Genomic DNA, 27,120 nt, shown 5'->3' with positions numbered 1-27,120 from the left:
ACTTCGGCAGTTTTATTTAGTTAGTTATCCCATCAGGTACAAATAAAAGTTACTTATCTCTACCTTAAGAATCGTCTGTCTAGTGTAAAAATAATCAATAAGCTACCATAACTTGCCTAATGAAAATTAGATTATGAAATTATAATTATTAGATATCATGGAGTCGTTCTAGATTCATGAAGAGTATGCTCTGGGTTTCAATATAGCAACTAATCATCCTGAATAAATGTCGATCTGTGAACTGGTACTTGAAAATAGAGTTTCCAAGCCATCTTCCTTTCTCATTGTTTTTATTATCATATTGCTTATGATGTTAATTATTCCTAAGTCAATTAAAAGAAATGTACAATATTTTTAGTACTTAACGTTAAGAAATGTTGAAATATGAGACATGCACTAATTGAAAATACAAAAATAAGATAGATCTTATTAAGCTGAACAAAATTATATACGTAAGTGTAAAAAGCTTGTTCGCAGCATTTAAGAAAAGGAGGAAAAATATAATTAATTTGTAAACTTAAAAATGGATAATGTACGAAAACTATATCACTTATTGAGATGGGACTTATATTGAAACATAGTCTTATGAAACTCTTCATTAGCAAGATGACAGTACATAATGTGGTGAATAGATATAGCCTAAAAATGTCACTAAGTCCTAAATTTTAATTTCTGTATAACTAAAATCTTGTCAAAATAACAAGATATATGTATCAGTCGATAGATCACATCGAGCTAAACAAGATAACATGCTTGAGTGTGAATTCTCAGTTTTCGACAAAATAATCAAAGAAAATACTATTGTGTCGCCGAAAAAATATGTCGTTCGTTATCATAACAGTTTTTATTTTGCTCGAATAAGTTATTTATTTGTGTATTCTATTTGTAGCAAAATTCACTGTTCACTAGCCGATTCTTGTTTGTCTTTACGTGTATAACCGAAATTGGAGTTTCAGTTACTGTCCCTGTTCGGGTGCCATTTTATCCTAAAAACAATAACCGAACTAAATTTCGGTTATATCAAATAGCCCTCTAGCGAAGGGGAATAATCAGGAAACGAACATCCGGTTATATAAAATGGCTTTCTGAACAGTAACAGTAACGGAAACTCCAATTTTGGTTATGCGTGACAGTGACACACGTACTCCTTACGCAAATTCTACTTGTAAATAACATATTAGCTATTTTTCATTTATTTCAATTGCAATAATAAACCTATTCTTTCGAATCTTTCCAGGGCTCTGTTTAGTAGTCTTGGAGTCTTAATGGTGTTGGGAACGATTGTAGACATTGTAATGACAGATGACGAGGAAGAAACCACGATACATCATCATCAACAGGAAAGAAGCGTCCATGTGGCTTTGAAAGATGATAAAACGCATCTTGCACATATAAGAATTATCATCAAGAAAGTTACATGCAAGCTATTTGAGAATGTCGAAAGAGGAGACGATAGAAACAAAGGTAAAGGATTCGGAAATATGTTGTCTAGAAGTGTCCATGTCATAATTAGGAAAATATCAAACTAGCCAATGTTCCAGTATGTTATAGCTTGATTAATAATTTACATCTACTCTCTCTTTGTTTTCGACATTGAATTTGTGCAAATTAACACTCTGAGGGCTACGTACAAATAACGATATAGAAAATGATGTAGGGTGTTTAAGTGTTATTATATTATCTTTTCACTATAGCAAGTGTTTTATTTAACATGCTTAAAATACATACTTAAGCGAATTAAAATAGATCTGAATATAATTGTTCTCGGGAAATCAGCGAGGTGAATTCTACTTCGTCCAGCGTTTCGAGAACCGACAACATTTCCCTCATCTTCAGGATAAAGTATGAGAGATTAAAAAACTCTTTATTATGCCTTTATTATATAGGTGCTGGAAGGAAGGAGGCGGCATTTGATTGGTCAATGGCGATCTAATCAACGTCAATTTATTTCTTGATTGTAATTGGCTGTTTGCTGGGTTGATTGGCTAGTTCTGATTGGTTGTTTTATATACGTTTTCTTCCATTGAGGAGAAGTAATGTTTGGCTCAGTTGAAGGCCAGTATTCTATTGAGGTTCTTGCCTTCTTCTAGTATTGCTATTGCTTCCTTCACTTTTCTTTGCCAGTAGCCTGAACACTTTGCTATCAAAGTTGTTCCCGAGAAAGAGATGTTGTGTCCCTCAGTTATGCTATCCTCTGCCAATCTTGATTTTTCTGCTTGCTGTCGTTTGATATAATTGGAATGTTCTTTTTTTTTGGTCAAATTTCGATTGTACATCTAGTCTGTCCAATATAAGTTCTCCCACATTCACATGGAATACGGTACATTCTTGGTGTCCTAGATCCTAAATCATCTTTCACTGAACGTAGCGAAGTCCTGAATTTGACAGGTGGTTTATGTATAGTTTCTATCCCTCTCATACTTTACCCTGAAGACTAGAACAATATTGTCGACTCTCGAAACGTTGGACGACGTAGAATTCACCTTTTTGATAGAGGAATTATATTCATAATGACAGAAAAGCTTCAGTTCTTATATAATAGAATATACCTATTTATCTTCGAAATTCTTTGTTGTGAAGAGTTGCAACAAAAGTTACTAAATTTATTTACGATATTTATAGTAACCGTTTTAGTGTAAGGTCTATATATAAAGTCGTTCCTTACACTGTTTGGGATGTGTGTGTGTCACTAATAACAATTATTTTAAAGTTTTCAGTTTAACACAGTATCAGAAACATAATGTTGCCAACTGAGATATAGTGGTGACAGCGACAGCATGATAACACACTCACGAGAAAGAAAATTGGCACATTGATAAGAGAGTATAGTACCTATATTCACACAAAGTATCCATTGAACACATGTTATGATAATATCGTTCATTTCGTGTTATCTTTTGCTTCTAAATTGGACGAACTCCTTTTATTCTTTCTTCCATTTACCATCAGTAAGATATTTTTCATATCTTACGTTTTAACATTGTAACTAACGGAGTTGGATTTACCATCTTTACCCTTTCAAAGCAAACAGTAGACTGAGTTCAACAGTAGGTTAGAGATATTTTTTAAAAAGTGCAACAGTGTAAAGAAAATTGAAAAAGGAGTGCTACAAATATACATAAAAGTAAAACTCTCATTCTAAAGAAGAAAGTTATGTATCATACAACACAGTATGGAGTATTTGATAGTAGGGATATATACCAATCATAGTCACTTCTATGTGGATTAAAGCATAGGGTTGAAAACATAGGACCAAAGCATAGGGTCACTTCTATGTGGTACAATTCTAATCTGCCAATTTCAACAAACAATCTTTAATATAATTTTAAATAGAAAAATTATACAACGGAATGTCAGAACAACTCAGATAGTCCTAAGAGGGTTAATTATAGATTGCTATTCTCTGAAGAAAATGAAATCCTCACATATAGGCCCTACCAAATTACGTGTCCTTTTACCTACAAGCTCAAGGAACATATGTCAGTCGTTAAATTTCCCCAATTTCCTAATTCCCTTTAGGAAACAGTTTGTTTTTTAAAGTCATTGAAATAAATTAAGTTTTTATTTAGAAGCTTTGGATACTTCAGTAAATATAAATTTTGGCAGATAATGCTAATTAGGCTTATGGATGTCATATTTAGTAGTTAGTCTATATATAAATTAATTTGTTTGGAATAATGAGATCATAGCATAGATAGAATGTGTTTCTTTTTAACAACTAATAGTTTGGTATATATGGAATATTTTTGCTTCAGATAGTATGCCATTCATTTGCACGATACCAAATTCAAGACTGCAGGGAAAGGTCCAAAGAGAAAGAAAAGGATGAAAAGGATGCAAAATATTATTGCAGTAATACGTGTGTCATTATTAGTAATAAAAATAAATCGGTTTTTAAATACAGAATACCAAAGACTGCAACTACTTTCATTGTATACATTATCTGTTATGAATAGATGGATTACTTTAATGTGGCATTTTCATATCTCATCACTTAATATAGGACATTTAAATTATAAAACTGTATTTAAAATTATTTATCTAAATTCTTATTGTATGTTTATTCTCTCATTTATTACAGGATATCTGATGTCCTTTCTACTTGCCTTTTCAATCAAATCTAACACAAAATGGGTCTTCACCACGAAAGAAAGTTCCAAGTCAATTTTATCTATGCACGGCATACGTGCAATCAGTATGATTTGGATTATAATGTTTCACACGTGTGTGATACCGTCGAGATATAGCGGTAAGTGGATCATTTCGTGCGCCACCCTGTATATACGAAGTGTAAGTCATTTTGGGGTGAACTAACTTTCACGCCTATTTATACGGTATATGCAATAATTAAGTCCTATCATCAGTTCTATGTAGTAAACATTTCTTCTGATATAAAAGACATTCCTTGAATCTAAGTGATTTCATTCAATAGAGTATGTTCGCAATGTATTTTAATCTCCTCTTACGGGTAATATTATTAATATTATTTTTTATGTGGAAGTCACTCTTTTACTCTACTTAAAATACGACGTGAGACAAGAGATATTATCATATCAACCTTCTTAAATATTTTCTTAACCTATATTTTATTTATTCTGATGTTTTTCGCTAATTCTAAATTTTTAAAACCATTTGTTTCATATAATACCAGATTCTTTTGCTCACGAGGGACAATTGATAAGTCCGCGACTTTGAAATGAAAAAAAAAAAGGTGTTTCGTACTGAACATTAAATATTTTTCAACATATAGGGTATCTAATCCTAGTCTAATAAATAAGTTCTTAGCCTCAAACAAAGAACTCAGTCTGATTTTAGTTCGATATATGTTGTTCAATGTTATCCTAACATATATCGAACTAAAATCAGACTGAGTTCTTATATATATATATATATATATATATATATATATATATATATATATATATATATATATATATATATATATATATATATATATATACAGGATATGATCCAGGAAGGGGCTCAACCATATTTTACCGTTTAATGCAGTGTAAAGCACGATTGAAGCCCATTTTATCCAGTGTATACCTGAGGGTCAAAGGGGGGCTATAGCCCTCCCCCTTGGATCTGCCACTGTTGCTATAAAATAGTTGTGAAATGCTATAAAATAGACGTTTATGTTAAGCATGATTTCCTCATAAGATGGAAATCTTTTTCTATCGAGCCAGTACTTCGAGCTTCTGAAAAAAATTAGAGGAGGCAAGTCTGGATAATATGGTGACTAGTTAGCAGTTCGTAGTGTAATTTGACGTTTTTGGCCATGGCAATTGCAGAGCTGTGGGCTAGTGCACGGTCATGATGAAGATGTTTTTTTCGCTAATTAGGGTCACCTTCTTATCAGTTCTTAGTGAAAACGGTCTAAAAAGGAAGTAAAATACTGAAATATAATAGTTTATCCTTTTCCAGATAGTCAATGAAGATACGATCATGGGAAGACAATCATTACCAGGATGTTTTTCTTGAGGCACATTTTCCTGCCAAAATCCACTTCTTTGACTGTTGTTTGCTTTTAGTTTGTAGTAATGTTTTCAAGTTTTGTCAACAGTGACATAAGACCTCTAAAACTCAGTTGAGTTGTGTATTCACATGTTCAAACAGTGTTTTGACATGTTCATGCAATTCCGCTTTTGGTCAACAGTGAACAATTGTTTCACCTACTTTGCCAATAGCTTCCTCTTTAGTTACCTAAATATTCAAGAAGTATATTAGAAACATGCTCTGTTGAGATGATTACTATCTTAACCACCATGTGTACTTTATTCGACGATCTTTCAACACAGTAAAATTAATTTTATTTACCTTGTCTTCAAATGTGACATTCTTTAGATTACCAGAACGCTCATCACTGTTCGTGCGACCACAATGAAACTCTGTGAACCCCTTTTGCACCATTTCGTGAGACAGAGCACTCTCTCCTTACAAGTTTTTTTCTTTCTTTCTTTTTTTTTTTAAGTTTCCTTTATAGATTTTCCTCGCAAAAGGTGATGTTACATTTAAGATGATAAACACACACTTATCTGGTTTAGAGCGCTGTCAATACCAAGTAAAAGAATTAAAATCTTCAAAATTTATTTAGAGGTGAACTTTTAACTACAAAATGAAACTTGCGATCGGAGTGCCCTCTCGTGGGGAGTCAGGAACTTACCAAGCGCTCTCGTGTTATTGTAAGATTTTAGTAATTATTTTTTATAATTCACTAATTTATATTAATAACCTTTTATGTTTTAATAATTCACATAGTGAACAAAGGTGATACAGCAACCATGACTAAATCAACAACGTTTCTCCTCGCCATTAGTGGTCTATATGCTGTGGATACTTTCTTTCTGATGAGGTAAGTTGTTTAATTGCTTTATTTTACTGTGTCTGCTGAGACCCTATAAATGCATTTGAAAATAACATAGGCAACTGATTATGGCAGCTTAAGGGAAACTATTCAAATTGTCTTTATTCTTAACTAAATATAGGCCTACTTTTCGTATTTATTTGGAATGTGTTCTTTGGAGAACAAACTTCTGAATGACCATGTTAAAAAATATTCTCACAAATTATTTATTTGAATAATTAAAAATTTCTTTCAGTATTCAAGTACCGAATTTCGAAAAAAAAAATGTATGAATAGCTGAAAATATATTTAATTATTTGGTTTGAACGACACTATCTTTGAACATAAGGAACTGATACAGTAGACTGTCGTGAAAATGGAAGTTTTACGATTAAAATGCGTTTGTTCATACTTAGAAAGATTGTCTAAGATAATAATTTTCACTGATGGTGCACTTCTGCACAATGTAAGAAACCAGTATTTTATATTTACAAGTGGTCAAACTATGACAAGTATTATACTAGGTTAAAATGAATGAGTGTATTTAAAAGACGACTGTGTTACATATTAATTTCCACTGATGGAATGTAAGAAACTTGTATTTTATGTTTACATGTATAGAGTTACTAGTGTGATACTATGACAGGTGTTCTAACCTATACAAATGCGCTGTTTTTATGCTTTATAGATTTCTTCAATATCGTCTATGCATATATCCTCCATCACTAACGTACCTGCTCCCTACGGACGTATACCTGTGAGGACTCCCTATAGAGCTCTTACCGTGCTTCCTCCTTATGTTTCCACGCTAAGGGAGGGAGATTTTTCTGCTACGATGTTCATGAATTTCCAGAAAGCACAATGGTGGAAAAATACTGATAATGATCCTCTTGAAATCCAAAGCAAACATCTGAGTTTCCTATGAATTCAATACCGAAACCGGAACGAAAGTAGTAGAGCTATTACTTCCAGTTGCAATTGAATTCATTACTGAAACCGGAAGTAATAGAACTATAACTTCCGGTTGCATTTGTATTCAATACTAAAACCGGAAGTAGTAGCGCTATAACTTCCGGTTGCAATAGAGAGATAATGTCAGGGGTTGAAACTGGTTATCGGACGGTAAATCTATGTCAAAAACAGATTCTTACTATCTCCTTCAGTTAGTACTATACAGAAATCATTATTTAAACCGGAAGCTGCATTAGTTTTTACTACTTCCGGTTTCAGTAGAAGGATAACAGCTGAGATGAAATCTATTATTGGGATCCTGACTCCATATTGGGTGAGGAAGTTTATCACCACTTATTACCAATTTCACTCAATGAGACAATCCACATTGAGTTAGATTTAAGCTAATCGCTGAGCAAAATAATACGTTTGTTGTGCAAATTAATAACGTGTAACAGTTTCGCCAACTTTCTACTTTCGCTTCATCAGACGCTATGAATATACAAGTAGTGGGAGAATTAATACGCGTATATAAGAGACAGCGAAAAGTTCTTTGAATCCTGATTAGAAGGAGGTGGAATAACGACTTTTTTCTTTGTGTGTGTGTGAGTGTGATTTAAGGGGATTGGCTCTTGTAGTTTAGAGTAACCAATCAGGAATCAAGAATGTTTTCAGTGTCTCTTATATATTAAATCTGCCCTTATCTATGAATTAATAGTATCTGATGAAGCCAAGTGGGTAGTTGGCGAAACTGTTACACGTTGATAATAAAGTTTTACTATAAACGTATTGTTTTGCTCAGTAATGAATATAAATCTAATTTAATTCTGTAGAAAGCAAAGCTTGGACAATGAAAAACATTATAATCACATTGAAATCGGAAATGAAAGTATATTTCTATCACTTCTGTTGGAACAGAAGAAAATAATAGGAGATGGTGCCGGTTCTTGCGCAACTGAATCCATGTGGACGCGGTGCCTCTGTGGTAGAGCGTTTACCTCTGGTGCATTGGGTTTCCTTGGTTCGATTCCAGCTTGAGCCAAATGAGCTTTGTGGTGGACAAACGCCATGTGTTGTGTGGATTTTCTCGGGGTTATTCCGTTTCCTCCCACTTTCTTCATTCCAACCTTTCATTCATTTCTCATCATCACTGTCTCCTTTAGTCTAGCCGGCGTATCCATGGGACGTACAACTTAAAGATTTCACTGAATCCATATCAGCAAACTGCTACTCACTTTCTATTGTTATTTTTCACTATAGCAATCAGTATTAAAATCGAAAACCATAAATTTTCACCACTTTCAGTTTGAATAGAGAATTAATATAGGAAATGGGACCTATTCCTTAAAAAAAATTGAATTGATTGAATAAGGATTGTTGATATTTACTACCGTTTTCGTTCCATAATTATCAAAATTGAAACCGGAAACTGTTGATTTTTACTTCTTCTGGTTTAAAAAGAAGGTTCATGGAGGAGATGGAATCTATTTTGGGTGATATTGAATCGATTAAAAAAAAACACTTCTCGCAAACTGTTAACTGTTTGCTCTGATATCTCTTTACAGACAGCGGATATAATCTTGCAAAAAGTTTTATCATATTGTATGTAATAAAAAAAAACACACTTGGTATAACGACCCATTTGTGAGCCTAAGCCTGCTCCAGCGCCATCCACTAGCGTCCAGCGAGCTCGTGGTCACCGCACTGCGATGCTCTGTCCCTAACGGGCACATCACGATCTTTCTAGACCTACTAGCAGTCACGTCTTGTTTTCACATGACTCCCCAGTTTGCCTCACGACCCTGGGTGGACGCCGAAAATTAGATAGCACCGGCCGGAAATCGAACCTGGGACCACGCAGACATGAGTCCAAGGCTCTAACCACTATATTGTATTTATGCATTGCGTAATTTGGAAGTATAAAAAATGAAGTTTGTCCCATTTGTACAGTATATGCATTTGACGCTGTAAAAAAAAAAAAAAAAAATATTTTGTGAGTTTGTCCTTAAAATCTAATGTGAATTGAGTATAAACTACAGCAGAGTTTCATATTTGTAATAATAATGATAATAATAACTTTTCAGCGGACTTCTAGTCAGCCTTTCGTATTTTCGTCGCAAACCTAAGGAGAGTTCATCCTCATCAACAAAAGGAAAGTCAATGCTCTCTTATTTGAAAGAATATCTTCAACTAGTCTTCAAGAGATACTGGAGGTAAGGAAATATGATTTAAGAAATACATTGTTGCTATATAGACAATTTAGTAATAAATACAAAGAGTGTTCAAAAAGTTTTGCACAGTGGTCTCTATTTTTTTATTTGTTGTATGAGGAAAATGAAATTTTTTGTGAACATACTTGGAACATTTAGCTATACACTGAACCTACTCAATGTAGCCTCCATCAGCTGTGACGCATCTGGTCCAACGTTCTTTCCATGATGTAAATGCACTCTGGTAAAATTCTGGGGATTGGCTTTTACACCATCGCTTGACACAGGAAAGAAGGTCTTTCTCACTATCAAATGTTTTACCGCGCAGGTGGGCCTTCAGATGTGTTTTGCTCTCAGGTTCGGAAAAAACAACCATGTTTCATTTTGGGTAATGACGCCGTCAAAACACTGTTTCCACTCTTCAGTAAAGGTCGTCATGAGACCCTCGCACACACCCTTCCTCATCTTTTTCATTTCTCTTGTCAATAATCTAGGCACCCAACGTGCACAGATTTTTCTGTACCCTAGTGACTGTACCACTGATACCACATTACCCAATGACAAACCAGCCATTTCAGCAAGCTGTCGAGTCTTCACACATCTGTCATTTTGGATGATTTGATTAATGGTCTCATTATTCACATCACTCACTACTGTCGATGGTCTACCGCATCGTGGATTGTCCAGCAGAGAGAAATCACCTTCTTTAAACCTCTGCAACCACCGCTGGATACTCCCGATCCACCGATCCAATGTCTCCTCCCCATAAACAGGGAGCAACTTCCTGTGAATCGATGTGGCATAGTCATCGCCGGTCTTGAAGAGGAACTCCATCACCGACCGTTGTCGCAACCTGACATATACTTCACAGACCATTATGGCTCACCTGTAAATAAAAGAAAATACTTTTATATACCAACTTATAGCTAAATGTTCCAAGTATGTTCACAAAAAAAAAAATCATTCTCCTCCTGCAACAAATAAAAAAATTACAAACCACTGTGCAAAACTTTTTGAACACCCTTTGTATAACAAAACAAAATTTAGGTTTTATTATTTACTTTTGTAAAATTACAGTAAGAAATATGGTTTTGCATAGGTAACTTCATCTTCTTTAGCTTGTTGAAAACACAATATACTATATAATATTATATTTGAAATTTTAGTTTTAGAAGATAACAATAGAATATTTATCCACATAGTGAATTTAATCATTTTACTCTGTTCATCATCATCATAATCATCACTACTTCTGTATCATGATCAACCACAGCCAATCCAGTGCTTGATGAGAATCTCACTACCTATCAATTCAAGAATGAAGTTTCACTGGCAATACAAACTTGAACTAGTTTTATACTGAATAAAATACAATTTCTTTTTTAAAAAAAACTTTGCTTTTTTAGATAACATTCGTCTACACATATTTTCTTCCAGGCATAATTTAGCATGTTTCTATAGTGTTTTAACACGAGCAATCCATCTTTGCTATCAAAATTTTGCTAACACATATACTTTCATACGTATAAGGATATCTTTACTGTTTTTTTTTTCTTTTGTGAAAAGTATTTTTACAAAAGGAAATTAAGTTCTTTTTTCGGCATTTGGGACATATTTCATCTTTAAGATCTCTACCTGAAGCAAAGATGTGTGTCTGTAGTGCACGTGGTCCCCGGTTCGATCCCCGGTGGAAGACCATAAAAAACTAATTTTACAATCATTCGGTTCCATTAATAATCCGGGCATAATTATGGGGCGTTAAACTAATATGTCATTTCACTTTAAAAAAAATCATTTCCTATTTGAAACTTATTTCAAAGCTTTTAAGATTTATATCCAGATATTTTAAATTGTTATTATAATAAGGTATAGAACTGTGTTAACTTCGTGTAATTAAGTTGTTCCGTACAAACTTTATGTCTACATTGCTATCAACTTTGGTAATGTTACTTCATTCTTGAGTGCTGTTAAAATTATTCGAATAATAATTTGAATATTCATCATTCGATAAATTTATCTTCTGTTATTCGAATATCCGAATATTCGTTCTCTCTCCCTCTCTCTCTCTCTCTCTCTCTCTCTCTCTCTCTCTCTCTCTCTATATATATATATATATATATATATATATATATATATATATATATATATATATATATATATATATATAGGGTGTTTCAAAACAACCGACAACGTTTGGGAGGTGATTCCTGACACCAAGATAAGATAAGACAAAAAGTATAGACCAACCTGGGTGCACAAATGCTTCTTTTCGAAGTTATAGGTTGCCGAAAACGTTAAAAAATGTACCATAGCTCCGAAACTATAGGATATACTGTATTCGGATCAAGACTTTACTAAGGAACTAATATGTGCTCTATCCAAAAACACATGCTTTAGAATCCTGCAGTAGTTCCGCAACAATTTTTATAGAGATAGTTAGTGAGTACCTCAGATTATATGCCCGTAACCAAACTGTCTGTACAAAAATTGTTACGTGAGTACCTTAGGATTCTGAAACATGTATTTTTGGATAGAGCACATATTAGTTCCTAAGAAAAGTCTTAACCCGACTACGTAGGTCCTATAATTTTGGAGCTATGGACCTTTAAAGTTCATTTTTTTAATGGTTTCGGCAATGTAATAATTGCGAAAGGAAACATTTGTGCACCCAGGTTGGTCTATACTTTTCGTCTTATTTTGGTGTCAAGAATCACCTCCCAAACGTTGTTGATGTTGTTTTGAAACACTATATATATATATATATATATATATACGATGGTATTTTCAAAAATTTCCGGTCTGACTCTAAAATATCGCGCCAGTATATCCGTTCATGGCATATAATGCCATCTATGGAAGAAATAATGTACCACTTTCAACCGTCTAGCCGTATCAGTTTGTTGGAGGCAGTTATTTGAAGCAGTCACTGGGCGTAGAGCTCGCATACTACATTATAATGGTTGTTCACATGGCTGTTGTTGTCAGGTAGCAGGCAAGAACTATGGTTTCGACGAGATTCAGCGTAGATTCAACCTCTATAACGCAGATTTAACGCTGTAGATTTGGTATGAAGTGACATACGAGCTCAACGCAGAGTGACTAGAGTCTTTCTATTTCAACTGTGCTCTTGATGGCGCTGCTGTCGATATGTAATTTCCCCTACCTCCCTCGAAAGAAGAGGGACAAGTTGCTGCGGCCGAGATCTTTCAATTGTTGGATGCGGAAGCGTTGTCACAACGAATTATTTCACGGACTTCGCTATGCTCTGTCTTGTTAGCCATTCTAAGTAGCCTACGATCTTCACTCGTTGAGACTCGTTGAGAAACGACTGAATGACAAATTGGCAACACAGCTGAGGTCATTCACTTTTTTCCTCTAAGCAAAGGGAGGGTTTCCTACATAAAAGGGTGGCGGGGATGGGGTCGAAGTATATTTGACATATTTTCGAGGGCACAGTCGAAATAGAAAGGCCCTAATTCAAATAAGTGTCTTCAACGAACTGACGCAGCTAAACCGTTGAAACTGATACATTATTTCTTCTATAGATGGCGCTATACATCATGAACGGCTTATCACCAGTAGGGCGATAATGAAAATCTTTGGAAATACCCTCGTATGTTATAGATTTAATTTATGTTACTTAGTAGGTTTTAAAAAAAAATGTAATATTTTTTTTTTCAGGCTTACTCCACCTTATTTTGTGCTGATTCTTTTGGTGTCCGTGTCGAACGCCTGGTTCTATTCCCAAGCGTTCTACGACACTGCAAGAAATGACTATGAGAATTGCAGAAATTATATGTGGAGGAATTTACTATATGTCAACACAATTTTCACCGATAGGGAAATGGTGAGTACTCGTCAATACAATTACTTACAAACAACACTGAAAATAGTACAAATAATATATGTGTGTCATGGTTAAGAGAAGACAAATAACAATCATTCGATTTTTTTTACATTCCCTTGAACTCTCCATAACACTCAATGTTAAAATAACGTATGTAAAGTCGAATGTTTAAAAAATTACAATCTCGATAAGTGGAATTTTAAGGGTTCCATAATCATATTGCGAACCTGTACAAGTCGATATTTACCTCTATAAGTCGAATTTCCCTTGATGTAACCTCGATAACTCGATTATGTAAATGTATGCTTTTAAGTAGTTATCATTGTTGCTAGTTATGTCATTGTTGTTAATGTATATTGTAATTGAGGTTTATTCAAGTGTAGGCATGAAATCCCCCCCCCCCATCAGTTCCCATGCGTTGTAAACAATATGTTGTTCGCCACGAAGGAGGGAGAAAAGGCGTACATTGTAATTCAGTGATAGTGTGCACCTATATGGCAAGGGGTTTCACTTTAGATTTACGACATATGAGTTTGTGATGAAGAACATTCTATTTGTTCTTATTTTCTTTCTTTCTTTTTCTTTTTCCTTTTTTTTGCGGGGGAGTTCGATTCCCGGCGGGAGCTCATGTGGTTCGGATTCCACGTTAATCAGTAGGTCCACGTCTCATATAGCCTCGCTGCTGAAAGGGACGCTAAACTAAAATCAACTCAATTTTTTTGTGGGGGAAACTCCCTTTTTTTCGCAAACTCTCAGTGGGTGAATTCTTTCAAAATCATTACGTATTATTAATGTTTGTCTCCTTTAGCACACAGATCATAACTATAGGTCATAAACCTGCAAATGTAATGATTTTATTTGATTTCCTTTTATCCACTACATTCAGCCCCAACTGTAGGTATGCAACCACACACAACACACCAAAAAATCCTTCGCCATCTTGCTTTTGTTCAAAATATTGATGGTCTTTCAACGACTTTTTGTAACTTAGTGGTATGTTGTTCTATCTGTCATGAATGGGGTCTATCTGTCGTAACGGAGTATCCGGGACTCCCCATTTCCTGTGGGACATTCCTTTGCGCCGCCACTGAACGATACAGAATCATGTATTTTTGGATAGAACAGATTATAAGTTTAAGACAATGACATGCCATTTCAGCTCAATAGCTATAGCTTTGGAAATATTCACCTCCAAAGTTCATTTTCCCACGGTTTTGGACAGTCCTAGCTCTGAAACTATGCACTTTTGACCACGGGTCCATGTGAACTTTTTTCCTTATTTTGATATCAGAAATAACCTGTTTCAGTTTGTCGGTCTAGTTTATTAACATCCTGTGTATCTGTTATATACACTAATAATATTGTAGTTTATTTTCTGTGTCAAATTGTCTTGCAGTATCTATTACTTTATTAAGGAGTTTGGTTTACCGAAACTTATTTATATATTTACTCAGTCTGTGTGTCCGTCCGTCCGTCCGATCAGGAGACAAAAAAAAATCTCATGAACTATTTGATGGATTACAATAAGTTTTTGTCAGGATGTGAAGGGTCAAAAGTTAGAAATCGAGATCGTTGCTACCGGAAGTGGTAAAAATAAACTATTTCCGGTTTAACTTTGATTGTCTGCAATCGTTTTCCCACTACCGGTTTTTATGACAAAAATCCTAGAGCTCCAGAGCAAGCTAGAGGAAGAGTGACCAGTTGCAGACTGATGCCTCTCGGTTGTATAGGTTATCCAAGTGAGGCGGTAGCACTATTGTTCCAAAGTCGTCACACGACCAGTGCGGTCTCTGTTGTCATTGTTGTCTTCAGCCATCGTAATCCATAATCGAGACTCACGTGGTTAATGTTTGGAAATAGAAGCATGTGTTGGGTGTTTGTAAACACAATAATGCGTGATATTACAATAGTAAGAAACGATTTTCCGCAATCGATTAAGAGTTCCTATCACTGCGAAATTAAAATACCGCTAATTTTACAGTAATTATGTGATATCTTCAAATAGATAAAAGATAATCGAAAAGTGGATCAAGACCTCCCTAGACGATGTTATTTTGCATGCGGCATTGTTATCACGAGTCACCTAGTAGCTTTCCGTTTGCAGTTATTTAGAAACGCGAAAATAAATGCCGATTTTCTAAATGGCTGGAAATCGAAAGCAGATAAATGAGTCGTAATGACGGTATCTCACGCAAAAATAATGTCTAGGGAGATCTTGTTCCACTTTTCGATTAACTTTTATCTATTTGAAGATATCACATAATTACTGCAAAATTAGCGGTATTTTAAGTTCGCAGTGATGAGGCCTCTTAACGTTTCAGAAACACATTTCATCTTCATGCTTAATTCTCTACTAAAGCCGAAAGTGATGAAAATCCACTATTGATCTACATAGAGTTAAAACAATAAGAGATAGTGAGAAGTGGTTTTTTGGAGTCGATTTAGCATTCTAAGAATAGCCACCATCTTCTCTCTTAATCCTATATTCAAATCAAAAGTGACAAATATCAACCTTCCCGGAGAGGGTTAAGAAAGAACATTACAAAAACTAACCACTTCTGTTTTTAAGGTTAATCTCCTTATAACAAAAACGATACTAGAAACAAAGAAGTGTTTTTTATGCAATTAGTTAAGTATCCAATGGATACATACTGTTTATCCCATCTCCACTCTGTCTATTAGAACAGAACATGGCATAAATCAACCACTTCCGGTTTTAACGTTGATCACTATAGAGTTAAAACGGTGGTCATATACATAGAAAGAGAAACGGATTTCTGAAATCAATTAAGCGTCCCAAGAATATATTGCATCTCCAGTTTAATCTCTCTATCAGTGGCGTATTTAGGAAGGGGGGCTTCCGGGCTTAAGCCCCCCCCCCGAAATCTTACTTACTATAGTAAACTATATGAAATATCTTGCAGAATTTTCACATTTTCAGGCAAAGCCCACCCCCGAAAGTTAGCAAAGCCCCTCCCGAAACAAAATCGTAAATACGCCACTGCTCTCTATTAACACTAGAAATTGTAGAATTTTACTACCACTTCCGGTTTCTACCTTTCTTACGTGGTGTACACGTGATTCTGCTACTTACTTAATAAACAAATCAGTGTCAAATGATAATTTTAACCATCAGTTGCTCGCGTGGATGGCATTTACACCGCGTTATCAGAAAAATACGCGTCTTATCCCAATGAGCTGGGATAGATTGACATATTATTTTCTCTAGTTAACTATTAACACAATAGCTAGCGCTGATCTCAGTATTTTCTTATTTTCATGATATTCAGTTGCAATAATATTACCAGAGCCGTAATTTGTGGGGGAACAGGGGGCAACTACCCCCCAGGGAAGCTCCCCGATTTCGAGGGGGGCCCACTTATGACAAAATTTTATTACCCCATAGACTATACGATACTTATATGAAATTATAAATGAAGCATTTAACAGGTTCACTACATTACATAAACAAAACTGCACACGAAAGTAAATAAAAATGAGTCGTGGGCCCATTTCAGTAAAAAATGTCTACTATTGGGGACCCTAGAAATAATATTTATTCGAATTTGTTTGAGATTCGTCAAAGTTATATCCTTCATTAATTTGTCCTGTGTGGAACGGGCCCAGGGACGTGAGGGAGGGTCCACAGGCTCCAGGGGACCCACAAAGAGTAAGGGAAAGGTGGAAAAACGGGGCCCAAGAATTTAAAAAAAAAAAAAATTCTCTAGGAGAGCCCAAACACGCGTATTAATGCTTGCCTTCCCCAGAAAAAATCTAAGTTACGGCACTGAATATTACTACGAGTAAAAACGCAAGGACGCTGAAAATGCCGCCACGCAAGCACTGGTGTAACGTCACTACACATGAGTGTCTGAAGTTAATAATAATAATAATAAAAGGTATTGATATTCATTTCATTTTTTAAATATTTTTTTTTCCTTTGGCAGTGCATACCATGGAGCTGGTATTTATCCAACGACTTTCAGTATTATCTTATTGGAGTTGTCATTGTAATGATATCTGTAAGGTATTTATGCCTTTTTATTTTATTTTATTTTATTTTGTTGTTTTGGCTTTATTAATAACAAGTATAATGAATTCTTAGAAGATCCAACTTTAGCTTTACTCACATTTCATTTCAATGTTGAGGTTGAGGTTGAGATTTTGGGAAATGAAAGATTAGAAAATGGTTTAATGTTGAGGATAAGCGTGGTGTAATAAGATTGATAAGCATTTGTGAAAATAGTCCTAGCAAAAAGAGTACGAAAAGTGAGTTCTGGAGACTGCATTTTTTTTTCCCTGAAATTAATTACAGATATCTACCAATAACTATGTTTTATGCATTCAAGACTTCGGATAATTCGAACAAATTATTTTAATTAGTAACACTCAATGTACTTAGAGAACTTATAAATTTCAGTAGGTCAAGTGGAATAGTGTAATAGTATTTGCTGATGGTAGCAATGTTGCAATTAGGGATGCGCACGAGACAACATTTATGGCAGTCTCGTCTCGAAAATGTGCTGTAAAAGTGATGTCTCGACTCGAAAAATGTATATTTCTCTATTGGAAGAGCCGTGTCTCGACTCGAATTTTCTCAGGAAAATCCTGTCTCGACTCGTCTCGTGTGCATCACCTAGTTGCAACGCAGCGCTATGACAGTCCCCGTCTTTCTATCATAAAATTTTATGCTGTGTTGAAACAGTTGAACAGTATAAAAGCATTTTATTCAAATACTGCTGCTCAATTCTTTTCCTGACTTCACAGCAATGACAGTTCGACAAACTTTTTCTTTATTGCCAGCAACTAACTCTCTGTGTAAGCGGTTTTTAAAAAGTGAAACAATCGCATATGGGTGACCTAAAACAATATCCCCACCAAAGTACATATCTCTCGTGTTCCGTTTGTTCCAGTGGGAATAAGTAAAGCTGTATAATTTTGAAATGGAACGTATATATTTCCTTTTGCTCTCTATTTATTTTTTTCTTCACAAATTTATTTTTCTGGATTCACCCTTATCTTTATATACTGACTTGCGAGTGACCATCTCTATTTCGAAAATCATTTCAGAGTAGATATATTTGCAATGATAATAGAAATAAATAATTGTATCGTAGTGACAGCCCATGGATTTCCAGAGCAGAATGTACGAATTCTTGTATCGGAGGAAATAAGTACTATTACGTGAATACCTGAAACTTTAATGGCCTTAAATATTTATCCTGAAAATATGATATTACTGTTTAAAGACGTAAAGACGTAGACTTGTGAAAGGATAATTTTCCGTTAAGGATATTATTATAGAAGTGCAAATGGATATGCATGGTGAATTGAAACGCTTCGCAATATGTCTTTGAGAATACGTGTGTGAAGTTGCCCCCCCCCTCCTTCCACCCCACACTTTCAAATTTTGATTCGAAACCAAAATCAATCGTTTGTTTTTCGTTTGTTACTGATTGTCTTGAAGACAAAAATAGTTTGTTTCGAAAAACGTAAAGAGATATTCATAAAATAAAGCTGGGACGGCCAACTTCATACTGGCCCCACACTTTCAAATTTCGACTCGAAAACAATCAATAACAAACGGAAAACAAACGATTGGTTTTGGTTTCGAGTCGAAATTTGAAAGTAGGGGAAGGGGAGCAACTTCACATACTTTTGAGAATATCATGCTTTAAAAATTTGTGCTGTAAATTTGTAGTATGGTCTTTGAACCGACTATAATATGCAACTGTGTATATATTTTTTTGGAAATATTTCTGTAGGTTAAGCACAATAATGCACTCTCATAAAACAACAGCAATAATAATAATAATCATAATAATAATAATAATAATAATAATAATAATAATAATAATAATAATAATAATAATAATAATAATAATAATAATAATAATAATAAATATAACTACGGCATAAGGGAAGATATCTTAATCTAAACTTTTTACAATGTTACTATTATTTTCTTTTCAGATATATTTTTTTAGACTTTCTTAATTTTAGTACGTTTCAATTGCATTTCGTTACAGGTATTTCAAAGTAGCTGTTGGAGCATTAGTCTTTCTGCTTGTTGGTTCCTGGACTTGGACAGCATTCATTGCATACCAAGCAAATGCATCCGTTCGGTAAGTTTGGTATTCAATAACCAGAAGCTAATCTTTTTTCAACCTTTGTTGATTTTTTTTTTACCTGAAAAATCAAGGACACTATAGATTTATAGGCTATCGTACGAATTCAGCTGAACACATCCGATGTAGATCACACTTCACATGGTGGTCGACCTTGACCAATTCATATAAGTATGTGAAATATGTACACTCATGTCCAAAATTATTGTCGCATATCTATAACAGTCTTCTTGTAAGAATATAATTTGATAATGATATTGCAGGGTACTTTTAATACTGATACTATATGTATAATCGGAAAATGCATATTTGTGGTAAATTTCATAGGAAAAGAATTATAAATACGAAAATTATAATGAGTAAAATAAAATGTTGCTAAACGGACAAGAAAATTTTATTTTCGTTTTATTGTTCTTATTTATTGCTCTTTTGACATGAAATTTGCTAAATACATGTCTTTGCAGATTATACACATACTAACATTATAAGAAATACTGGACGAATTCGTTATCAAATTATATTCCTAGAACAACATATTTATAGACATGCGACAATAATTTTGGACATGAGTGTACATATTGCATATATACTTACGGTTCAGGAGTTATGTCCCATCAACTGTGAAGTGTGAAATTTTCACAAAACGTTTTACATAAAGATTTTCCTCAAACAAGAATTTTAGGAATGATCAAAAGAAATGGATCAAAAGATTGCGATCTTGTCCAATAACTACATTTTGGGTCAGCGGCCACAAAATTTTTGAACTGCCCCTAAATCAAGTTTTTTTTTTTTTTTTTTTTTTTTTTTTTTTACAAAATAAGCACATCATACTGAGATAAGTGATAGTTTGAGTTTGGCTATACTATATGAAGTTCTCGAGATATAAGGCGTACAAGAAAATTTGTGATCGAATGAAATATATTGGATTTTTTGGATCAGGGGCCACAAAATTTTTGAACGGCTCCTAAATCGAGTTTTCGTTTGTTTTTTTTCGGAATAATTACATCATACTGAGTTAAGTGATAGTTCGGGTTTGGCCACACTGTATGTAGTTCTCGAGACAAGGCGTACAAGAAAATTTGTGATCGAATGAAATATATTGGATTTTTTGGATCAGGGGCCACAAAATTTTTGAACGGCTCCTAAATCGAGTTTTCGTTTGTTTTTTTTTCGGAATAAGCACATCATACTGAGTTAAGTGATAGTTCGGGTTTGGCCACACTGTATGTAGTTCTCGAGACAAGGCGTACAAGAAAATTTGTGATCGAATGAAATATATTGGATTTTTTGGATCAGGGGCCACAAAATTTTTGAACGGCTCCTAAATCGAGTTTTCGTATTTTTTTTTTTTCGGAATAAGCACATCATACTGAGTTAAGTGATAGTTCGGGTTTGGCCACACTGTATGTAGTTCTCGAGACAAGGCGTACAAGAAAATTTGTGATCGAATGAAATATATTGGATTTTTTGGATCAGGGGCCACAAAATTTTTGAACGGCTCCTAAATCGAGTTTTCGTTTGTTTTTTTTCGGAATAATTACATCATACTGAGTTAAGTGATAGTTCGGGTTTGGCCACACTGTATGTAGTTCTCGAGACAAGGCGTACAAGAAAATTTGTGATCGAATGAAATATATTGGATTTTTTGGATCAGGGGCCACAAAATTTTTGAACGGCTCCTAAATCGAGTTTTCGTATTTTTTTTTTTTTTTTCGGAATAAGCACATCATACTGAGTTAAGTGATAGTTCGGGTTTGGCCACACTGTATGTAGTTCTCGAGACAAGGCGTACAAGAAAATTTGTGATCGAATGAAATATATTGGATTTTTTGGATCAGGGGCCACAAAATTTTTGAACGGCTCCTAAATCGAGTTTTCGTTTGTTTTTTTTCGGAATAATTACATCATACTGAGTTAAGTGATAGTTCGGGTTTGGCCACACTGTATGTAGTTCTCGAGACAAGGCGTACAAGAAAATTTGTGATCGAATGAAATATATTGGATTTTTTGGATCAGGGGCCACAAAATTTTTGAACGGCTCCTAAATCGAGTTTTCGTTTGTTTTTTTTTTCGGAATAAGCACATCATACTGAGTTAAGTGATAGTTCGGGTTTGGCCACACTGTATGTAGTTCTCGAGACAAAGCGTACAAGAAAATTTGTGATCGAATGAAATATATTGGATTTTTTGGATCAGGGGCCACAAAATTTTTGAACGGCTCCTAAATCGAGTTTTCGTTTGTTTTTTTTTTCGGAATAATCACATCATACTGAGTTAAGTGATAGTTCGGGTTTGGCCACACTGTATGTAGTTCTCGAGACAAGGCGTACAAGAAAATTTGTGATCGAATGAAATATATTGGATTTTTTGGATCAGGGGCCACAAAATTTTTGAACGGCTCCTAAATCGAGTTTTCGTATTTTTTTTTTCGGAATAAGCACATCATACTGAGTTAAGTGATAGTTCGGGTTTGGCCACACTGTATGTAGTTCTCGAGACAAGGCGTACAAGAAAATTTGTGATCGAATGAAATATATTGGATTTTTTGGATCAGGGGCCACAAAATTTTTGAATGGCTCCTAAATCGGGTTTTCGTATTTTTTATGGAATACATCATACTGAGTTAGGTGGTATTTGGGTTTGACCTATATGTAGTTTCCCAGATATAAAGTCTACAAGAAATTTTTTGCCTGAAATATATTGGATCTTTAGATCCAAAAATCAAGGAAGGTTATTTTTGTTCACAGTTAGGAAACTTGTATAAGTTATACGTATTGTTTGTTCACTTTTGTTCAATGCTAAGTTTTAAAGAAGTACTATAATGAAAAAATGCAACTGATTGGGGAAAGAAATATTCGTCTTTTTTTTTCTTTTTTTTTTTAATGAATGATGTGGAAGATCTTTGTTACATGCTCTATGTTATTGGATGTAGTCGCAGCAATCGTGCAACAACAAACATAACCACTTTTTGTTTTTCAGCTTTTTTGTATGAAATTTTGAGAGATGCATCAATATTGTCTTTCGATGAAGAGCAGTTTTACGAAGTACTACTATTGTAACACTTCAAAAGCATGGTTCAAAGTTTAAAAAAAAGAAAAAAAATAGACAGTCGCATAAAACCATACAACCTAATTGTAGCAGCCATGTCTAGAGGGTAGGATCTCGAGGTTTAGTTTCTGGACTGATGGATTTTCGGGAATTTTGTGAATTCACAGATTACTTTACTTAGAAACAGGAAAAATTCAGGATATTTCTTCCATAATATGATGAGGGCAGATATACATTTTTCTATCTCTTCTACAGCTGTTAATAACTGCTATTTGTATATATGTATATTAATAATTTGTTTATTTTGGCAGGCATGAACCACATATACAGAATTTTGACCTTATTTATGGAAGACCGTGGACAAGGATTTCACCATATTTAATTGGAATTTGTACGGGATGGTGGTTAAGCCGGCGTGAAATTAAACTTGAGATTAGCAAGGTATGTACTGTAAAGAAATGACTTAATAGTACATATTGTCTAGCAGAAGTGTCCGGCTTCGGACGGTTTATGTACAATATTGGAAAATAAACTGAAAAGAATAAGTAACAATGAGCAAAGCTTTGGGCTCAGCCCCTGTCAGAAAATGAAGAAGTAAGTAAAATAAATAACTACTGTACAAGCAACACCTTCGGCGTTCCCTCAGGCCACCTAACAGGCACGTTTTTGGCTAAACGTAAGGCTTAAATGTCATCGGCATTGTCATCAATTAGCTTATCGACTCCTAAAACTATGGAATTGACACTAATCTCAGTAATTTTGGACACTTTATCTTTCACTCCTTCTCATACTCATGCCAATAGAAGCTCAACTTCGACTTTAGGCGACATTGAGAGTGTCACCATTCATCTCAGCGACCCCCAAAAACTATGGATTTGTCACTAATAAAGACTGTATTCGATATGTTTTACATGTCACTCGCTCCCCACCTATCCCTAGATGGTGTCTTACCTTACAATATTCTTTTCTAGATGTAAGTCATATGCATATGTTAACTTGTTTTCAAAATGTGTTAATTTGTTTTCCTAAGATGAGGAGCTCATAAGATATTCTATTTATTACATACATTTTAAACCACCTCTTTCCCATTCAACCCTCTCCTTTTCCCTTAGAATACGCATGAAAAAATTCTAAATAGTCTATATTCTCTTCCAGCCTACGACCTCTAACATAGAAACTGCACTCTTCTTGAATTCTCTTCTTATACATCAATCAATTTTTCCTTATACATTCCTTCCTTAATTCAATTCCGACAGTATACAGAGAGTAATACAACTATTTAGCTTTTAACCTTTTTCTGTTTTACACTTTGAACTATTCAGCAGAAGCTAAAACAACAATAAATACAAAAATTCCTTCCTTCGTATGTTTCTTTTGATCTGTTCGACACACAGTTAAGAATTTTGGTGTATAGAAATCTCTTTCAACAACAGAATACCCAATTTCTTGAATTTAGTAAATTAAACCCCAAAGGATGGGAAAATGAAGGCAAGCTCAATCTGGTGAACGAGATACAGTTGTAGAGCACCCACCTCTTAAAGAAGGGAGTCTCTCGTTCGATGCTATGCTATATGAGTTTCTAGGGTCGTGTCTGTAATTTTCCTGTTTCCTCTCACGCTCTGAATCGACCAATTCTTTTGCTATTAATTTCTCATCTGCTTTAGCCTACAAGGCATAACCGTAAGGGGTTAGAACTAAATATTTCATTTATTACTAATTTTAATATAGTTGAATGCCTTGGAAGCTGGCCTGGATTGAAAGGTTAGTTTCAGGTATAGGTAATGTTCCAAAATTCCACTGAACTTTACTTTGAGTTAACCACTTTGTTGGTTTAAAAACCAGAGATTTGAATGCTTCACATGTTTGCCTCGTAATTTTAAATTAACGGCGGACACTTTAGCGGTTTGTAACAATATAACAAGTAAAATAGAAGAAACATCAAGAAAGCAATGTTTCCTACCACTCTTTTTCCAAATGGGGTAGATGTTGAAATGTATAAATTCCAGATATTTTGAACGATTTAAAAAAAAAAAAGGAAAGAAAAGCATAATAATCCCATCTCCATACTCAAATGGCAGGCAAATTTTGGAGTACCGAAAGCATTGCATTTAGATAGCCTTACCCTAGAAATTAAAAAATGAAATGAAATGAAATCTTTAAGTTTTACGTCCCACGGTTATGCCGGTTAGGCTAAAGGAGACGGTGATAATGAGAGAGATGGTGGAATGAAGAAAGTGGGAGGAAACGGGAGAACCCCCGAGAAAACCCACGAGCACGGTGTTTGTCCACCACAAAGTCCACACGGCGCGAGCTGGGATCGAACCAGGGACCCCAAGCACCGGAGGTGAACGCTCTACCACTGAGCCACCGCGCCCCCTGCCCTAGAAATTAGTGGCACATATTTTGATATATAAATACTGTATGCCCGTAGTTTCCAATTACTTGAATACGTACTCTTTTTATTTCTAAGGCAAAGTACGGACCCCACACTGTGAAGTTTTTGTATATGAGTAGTAGTTGTTGTACTTGAGAAGTAGGTAGCAATATTAACAAGGATTAAATTAGAAACCTTTATTTATTTTGCAAACACACAATGTACAATACATGGCATTATTTGTATCTTTTATAAAATATGAAGTATATCATATATAATCCCACAGATCCCCTAAAAATCTGCTTCACGGACTCCTGGGTGTTCGCGGACTACCAATCGGGAAAGATTGTTGTATACCATTGAGTTTTAACTTTGACATTTTATTTTTTAAAGTTTTTAAATATTTTTTTTCCTATCGAACCTCTGTTACTTGTAGTTCTCTGACATTTCTCATATGTGTTACGAAGTTACTTGAATTCCTTCAATTCAGTCTGGAATAACTAAATTAGTAGGGTCTACCTATGTTTTAAAATTTTATGATATTTTCATTTCAATGTGATTTGAAAAATGTTATTACTGCCATAATGAAAAGTTTGATAAGAGTCAGGGGCGTCACTTGGGCCTCCAGAGGGAGGTATTTGCCTCCCCTCCTTATTTGACATTTGTATACATTTTACTCCATAAGATAATAATATACGAAAGAAGAAACTTGAAAATCTAAAGACATCTAGGGTTCCCCCTTCCCCAACAAAAATCTGAAGTGACACTGTTGATGAGAGTATACTCCGCCATCAGCTCCACTTTTAAAGGCGATCTGGTTATCGTACAACAATTTTTTTTTAGATTTACTAAAAAAAATATCGTTTTCTCGTAAATTGCGCATGAGAATTTTCACTCAACCATATCATTTTGTTCATTTCGATGAGGTCTATCAGTTGGCGTACATCTCATCTTTGAATATTGTTTCTTCGTAAGCGTTATCATATTGTAGAATTTATGATAGGGATAAAATTCATGATTATGTCTGTCCTGGTTAGCTTACGTGTTTTTGGCGCGAAAGCCCCGGGTTCGATTCCCGGGAGCTCATGCAGCTCGAGACTGCAAGTCCATGTCTCTTATAGCCTCGTTGCTAAAAGTCATGCTAATTTACTTCCATCCATTTGTGTGTGAATGACATTCGGTACATATAAAAGCTGGAAAAACGAACTACTTAGTTTAAGTGTAATCCTTATTAAACAGTTATAATTTCTTGCTAAGTTGAAAGTGATATTTCCACATTTTGTGTGATAATTTGATATTTGTAAATTACTTTCACAGGTATTAGCTGTATTTCTATGGTTGCTCTCCATTGGATTATTAGTTTGTATGGCGCTTTTCCCGTACAAACTAACTTTTAATCGATACACGTCTGCAGCATTTCTTGCTCTGAGTAGGACCTTCTGGGCAATTGCTGTCGCTTGGGTCATCATCGCTTGCTCTTCAGGCTATGGAGGTAAGAAAGATTATCAAAACAGAAATTAAATAAATTTCTCATTGTAATTTACAAACTTGAAAGATTTCTGCAAGATAGTTCACTATTGTGCCGTATAGTGGCACTCTGTATACATACTAAGGCTGCCATCTCTGAAGCGAATACAAAACTAAAAGGAGTGTAAAGTGTCATGAATCAATAATTTGGCGCACTGCGCGCTTGAAATTAGGCTTTTTTTTGTCTTTCGAGAATTTTGTCCAGGGGAGGGGTGTAAAATCAAAATGTGAGGGGGCTGCACTGTGTCACTCTTTTGGTACACCGAAGAAAAGCAATTTATTTTTTTCTTAACTCCGGGGAGGAGGGGAGAAAAGCTCCCTCTGAAAGTATGCCTGGAAGAAACACTGCTTGAACTGTTTATTTTGATATGAAACCAAATTGCCTGGCATTTAACAGTACAAGGAAGCTATGACTAAGAAGACCGGCTTTACTGGGATTCCTATTTCCATTAACTATGCTTTTCTACATCGGTGTTCACCACCTCTTAAATCAAACATTCCTACCTATTATTTGGTTTTGGTACTTTTGCAATACCCCAGAATTTAATGTGGTTTCCTGGTGTAGTAACTCCTGGGGTAATACAAATACAGAAACGTTTTGCAAAAAAATAACAAAACATAAGGGTATTGCGTTTTAGTACTGTTAATCAGGAAAGTAACGAAGTGTATATGGGAGAATACAGCTTATA

General features: G+C 34.8%; 1 protein-coding gene across 1 annotated transcript in view; it reads left to right on the top strand.

Moving 5' to 3' along the window:
• LOC145688887 (nose resistant to fluoxetine protein 6-like) overlaps positions 1 to 27,120 on the top strand; it is an 88,785-nt gene that overhangs the window by 55,731 nt on the left and 5,934 nt on the right. The window contains exons 4-12 of the mRNA XM_081763052.1: positions 1,238 to 1,464; positions 4,082 to 4,249; positions 6,262 to 6,355; positions 9,382 to 9,510; positions 13,189 to 13,354; positions 17,302 to 17,381; positions 19,384 to 19,479; positions 22,842 to 22,971; positions 26,222 to 26,396. Of these exons, the coding sequence (XP_081619178.1) occupies positions 1,238 to 1,464; positions 4,082 to 4,249; positions 6,262 to 6,355; positions 9,382 to 9,510; positions 13,189 to 13,354; positions 17,302 to 17,381; positions 19,384 to 19,479; positions 22,842 to 22,971; positions 26,222 to 26,396 (1,265 nt within the window). The remainder of the gene's footprint in view (positions 1 to 1,237; positions 1,465 to 4,081; positions 4,250 to 6,261; positions 6,356 to 9,381; positions 9,511 to 13,188; positions 13,355 to 17,301; positions 17,382 to 19,383; positions 19,480 to 22,841; positions 22,972 to 26,221; positions 26,397 to 27,120) is intronic.

The sequence above is a fragment of the Thermobia domestica genome, chromosome 7 (assembly GCF_964235325.1).
Source record: "Thermobia domestica chromosome 7, izTheDome1.hap1.1, whole genome shotgun sequence".
In the NCBI taxonomy this organism is placed as follows: domain Eukaryota; kingdom Metazoa; phylum Arthropoda; class Insecta; order Zygentoma; family Lepismatidae; genus Thermobia; species Thermobia domestica.
Note: the sequence above shows the minus strand (reverse complement) of the source record. Positions and strands in the feature narration are given on the sequence as shown.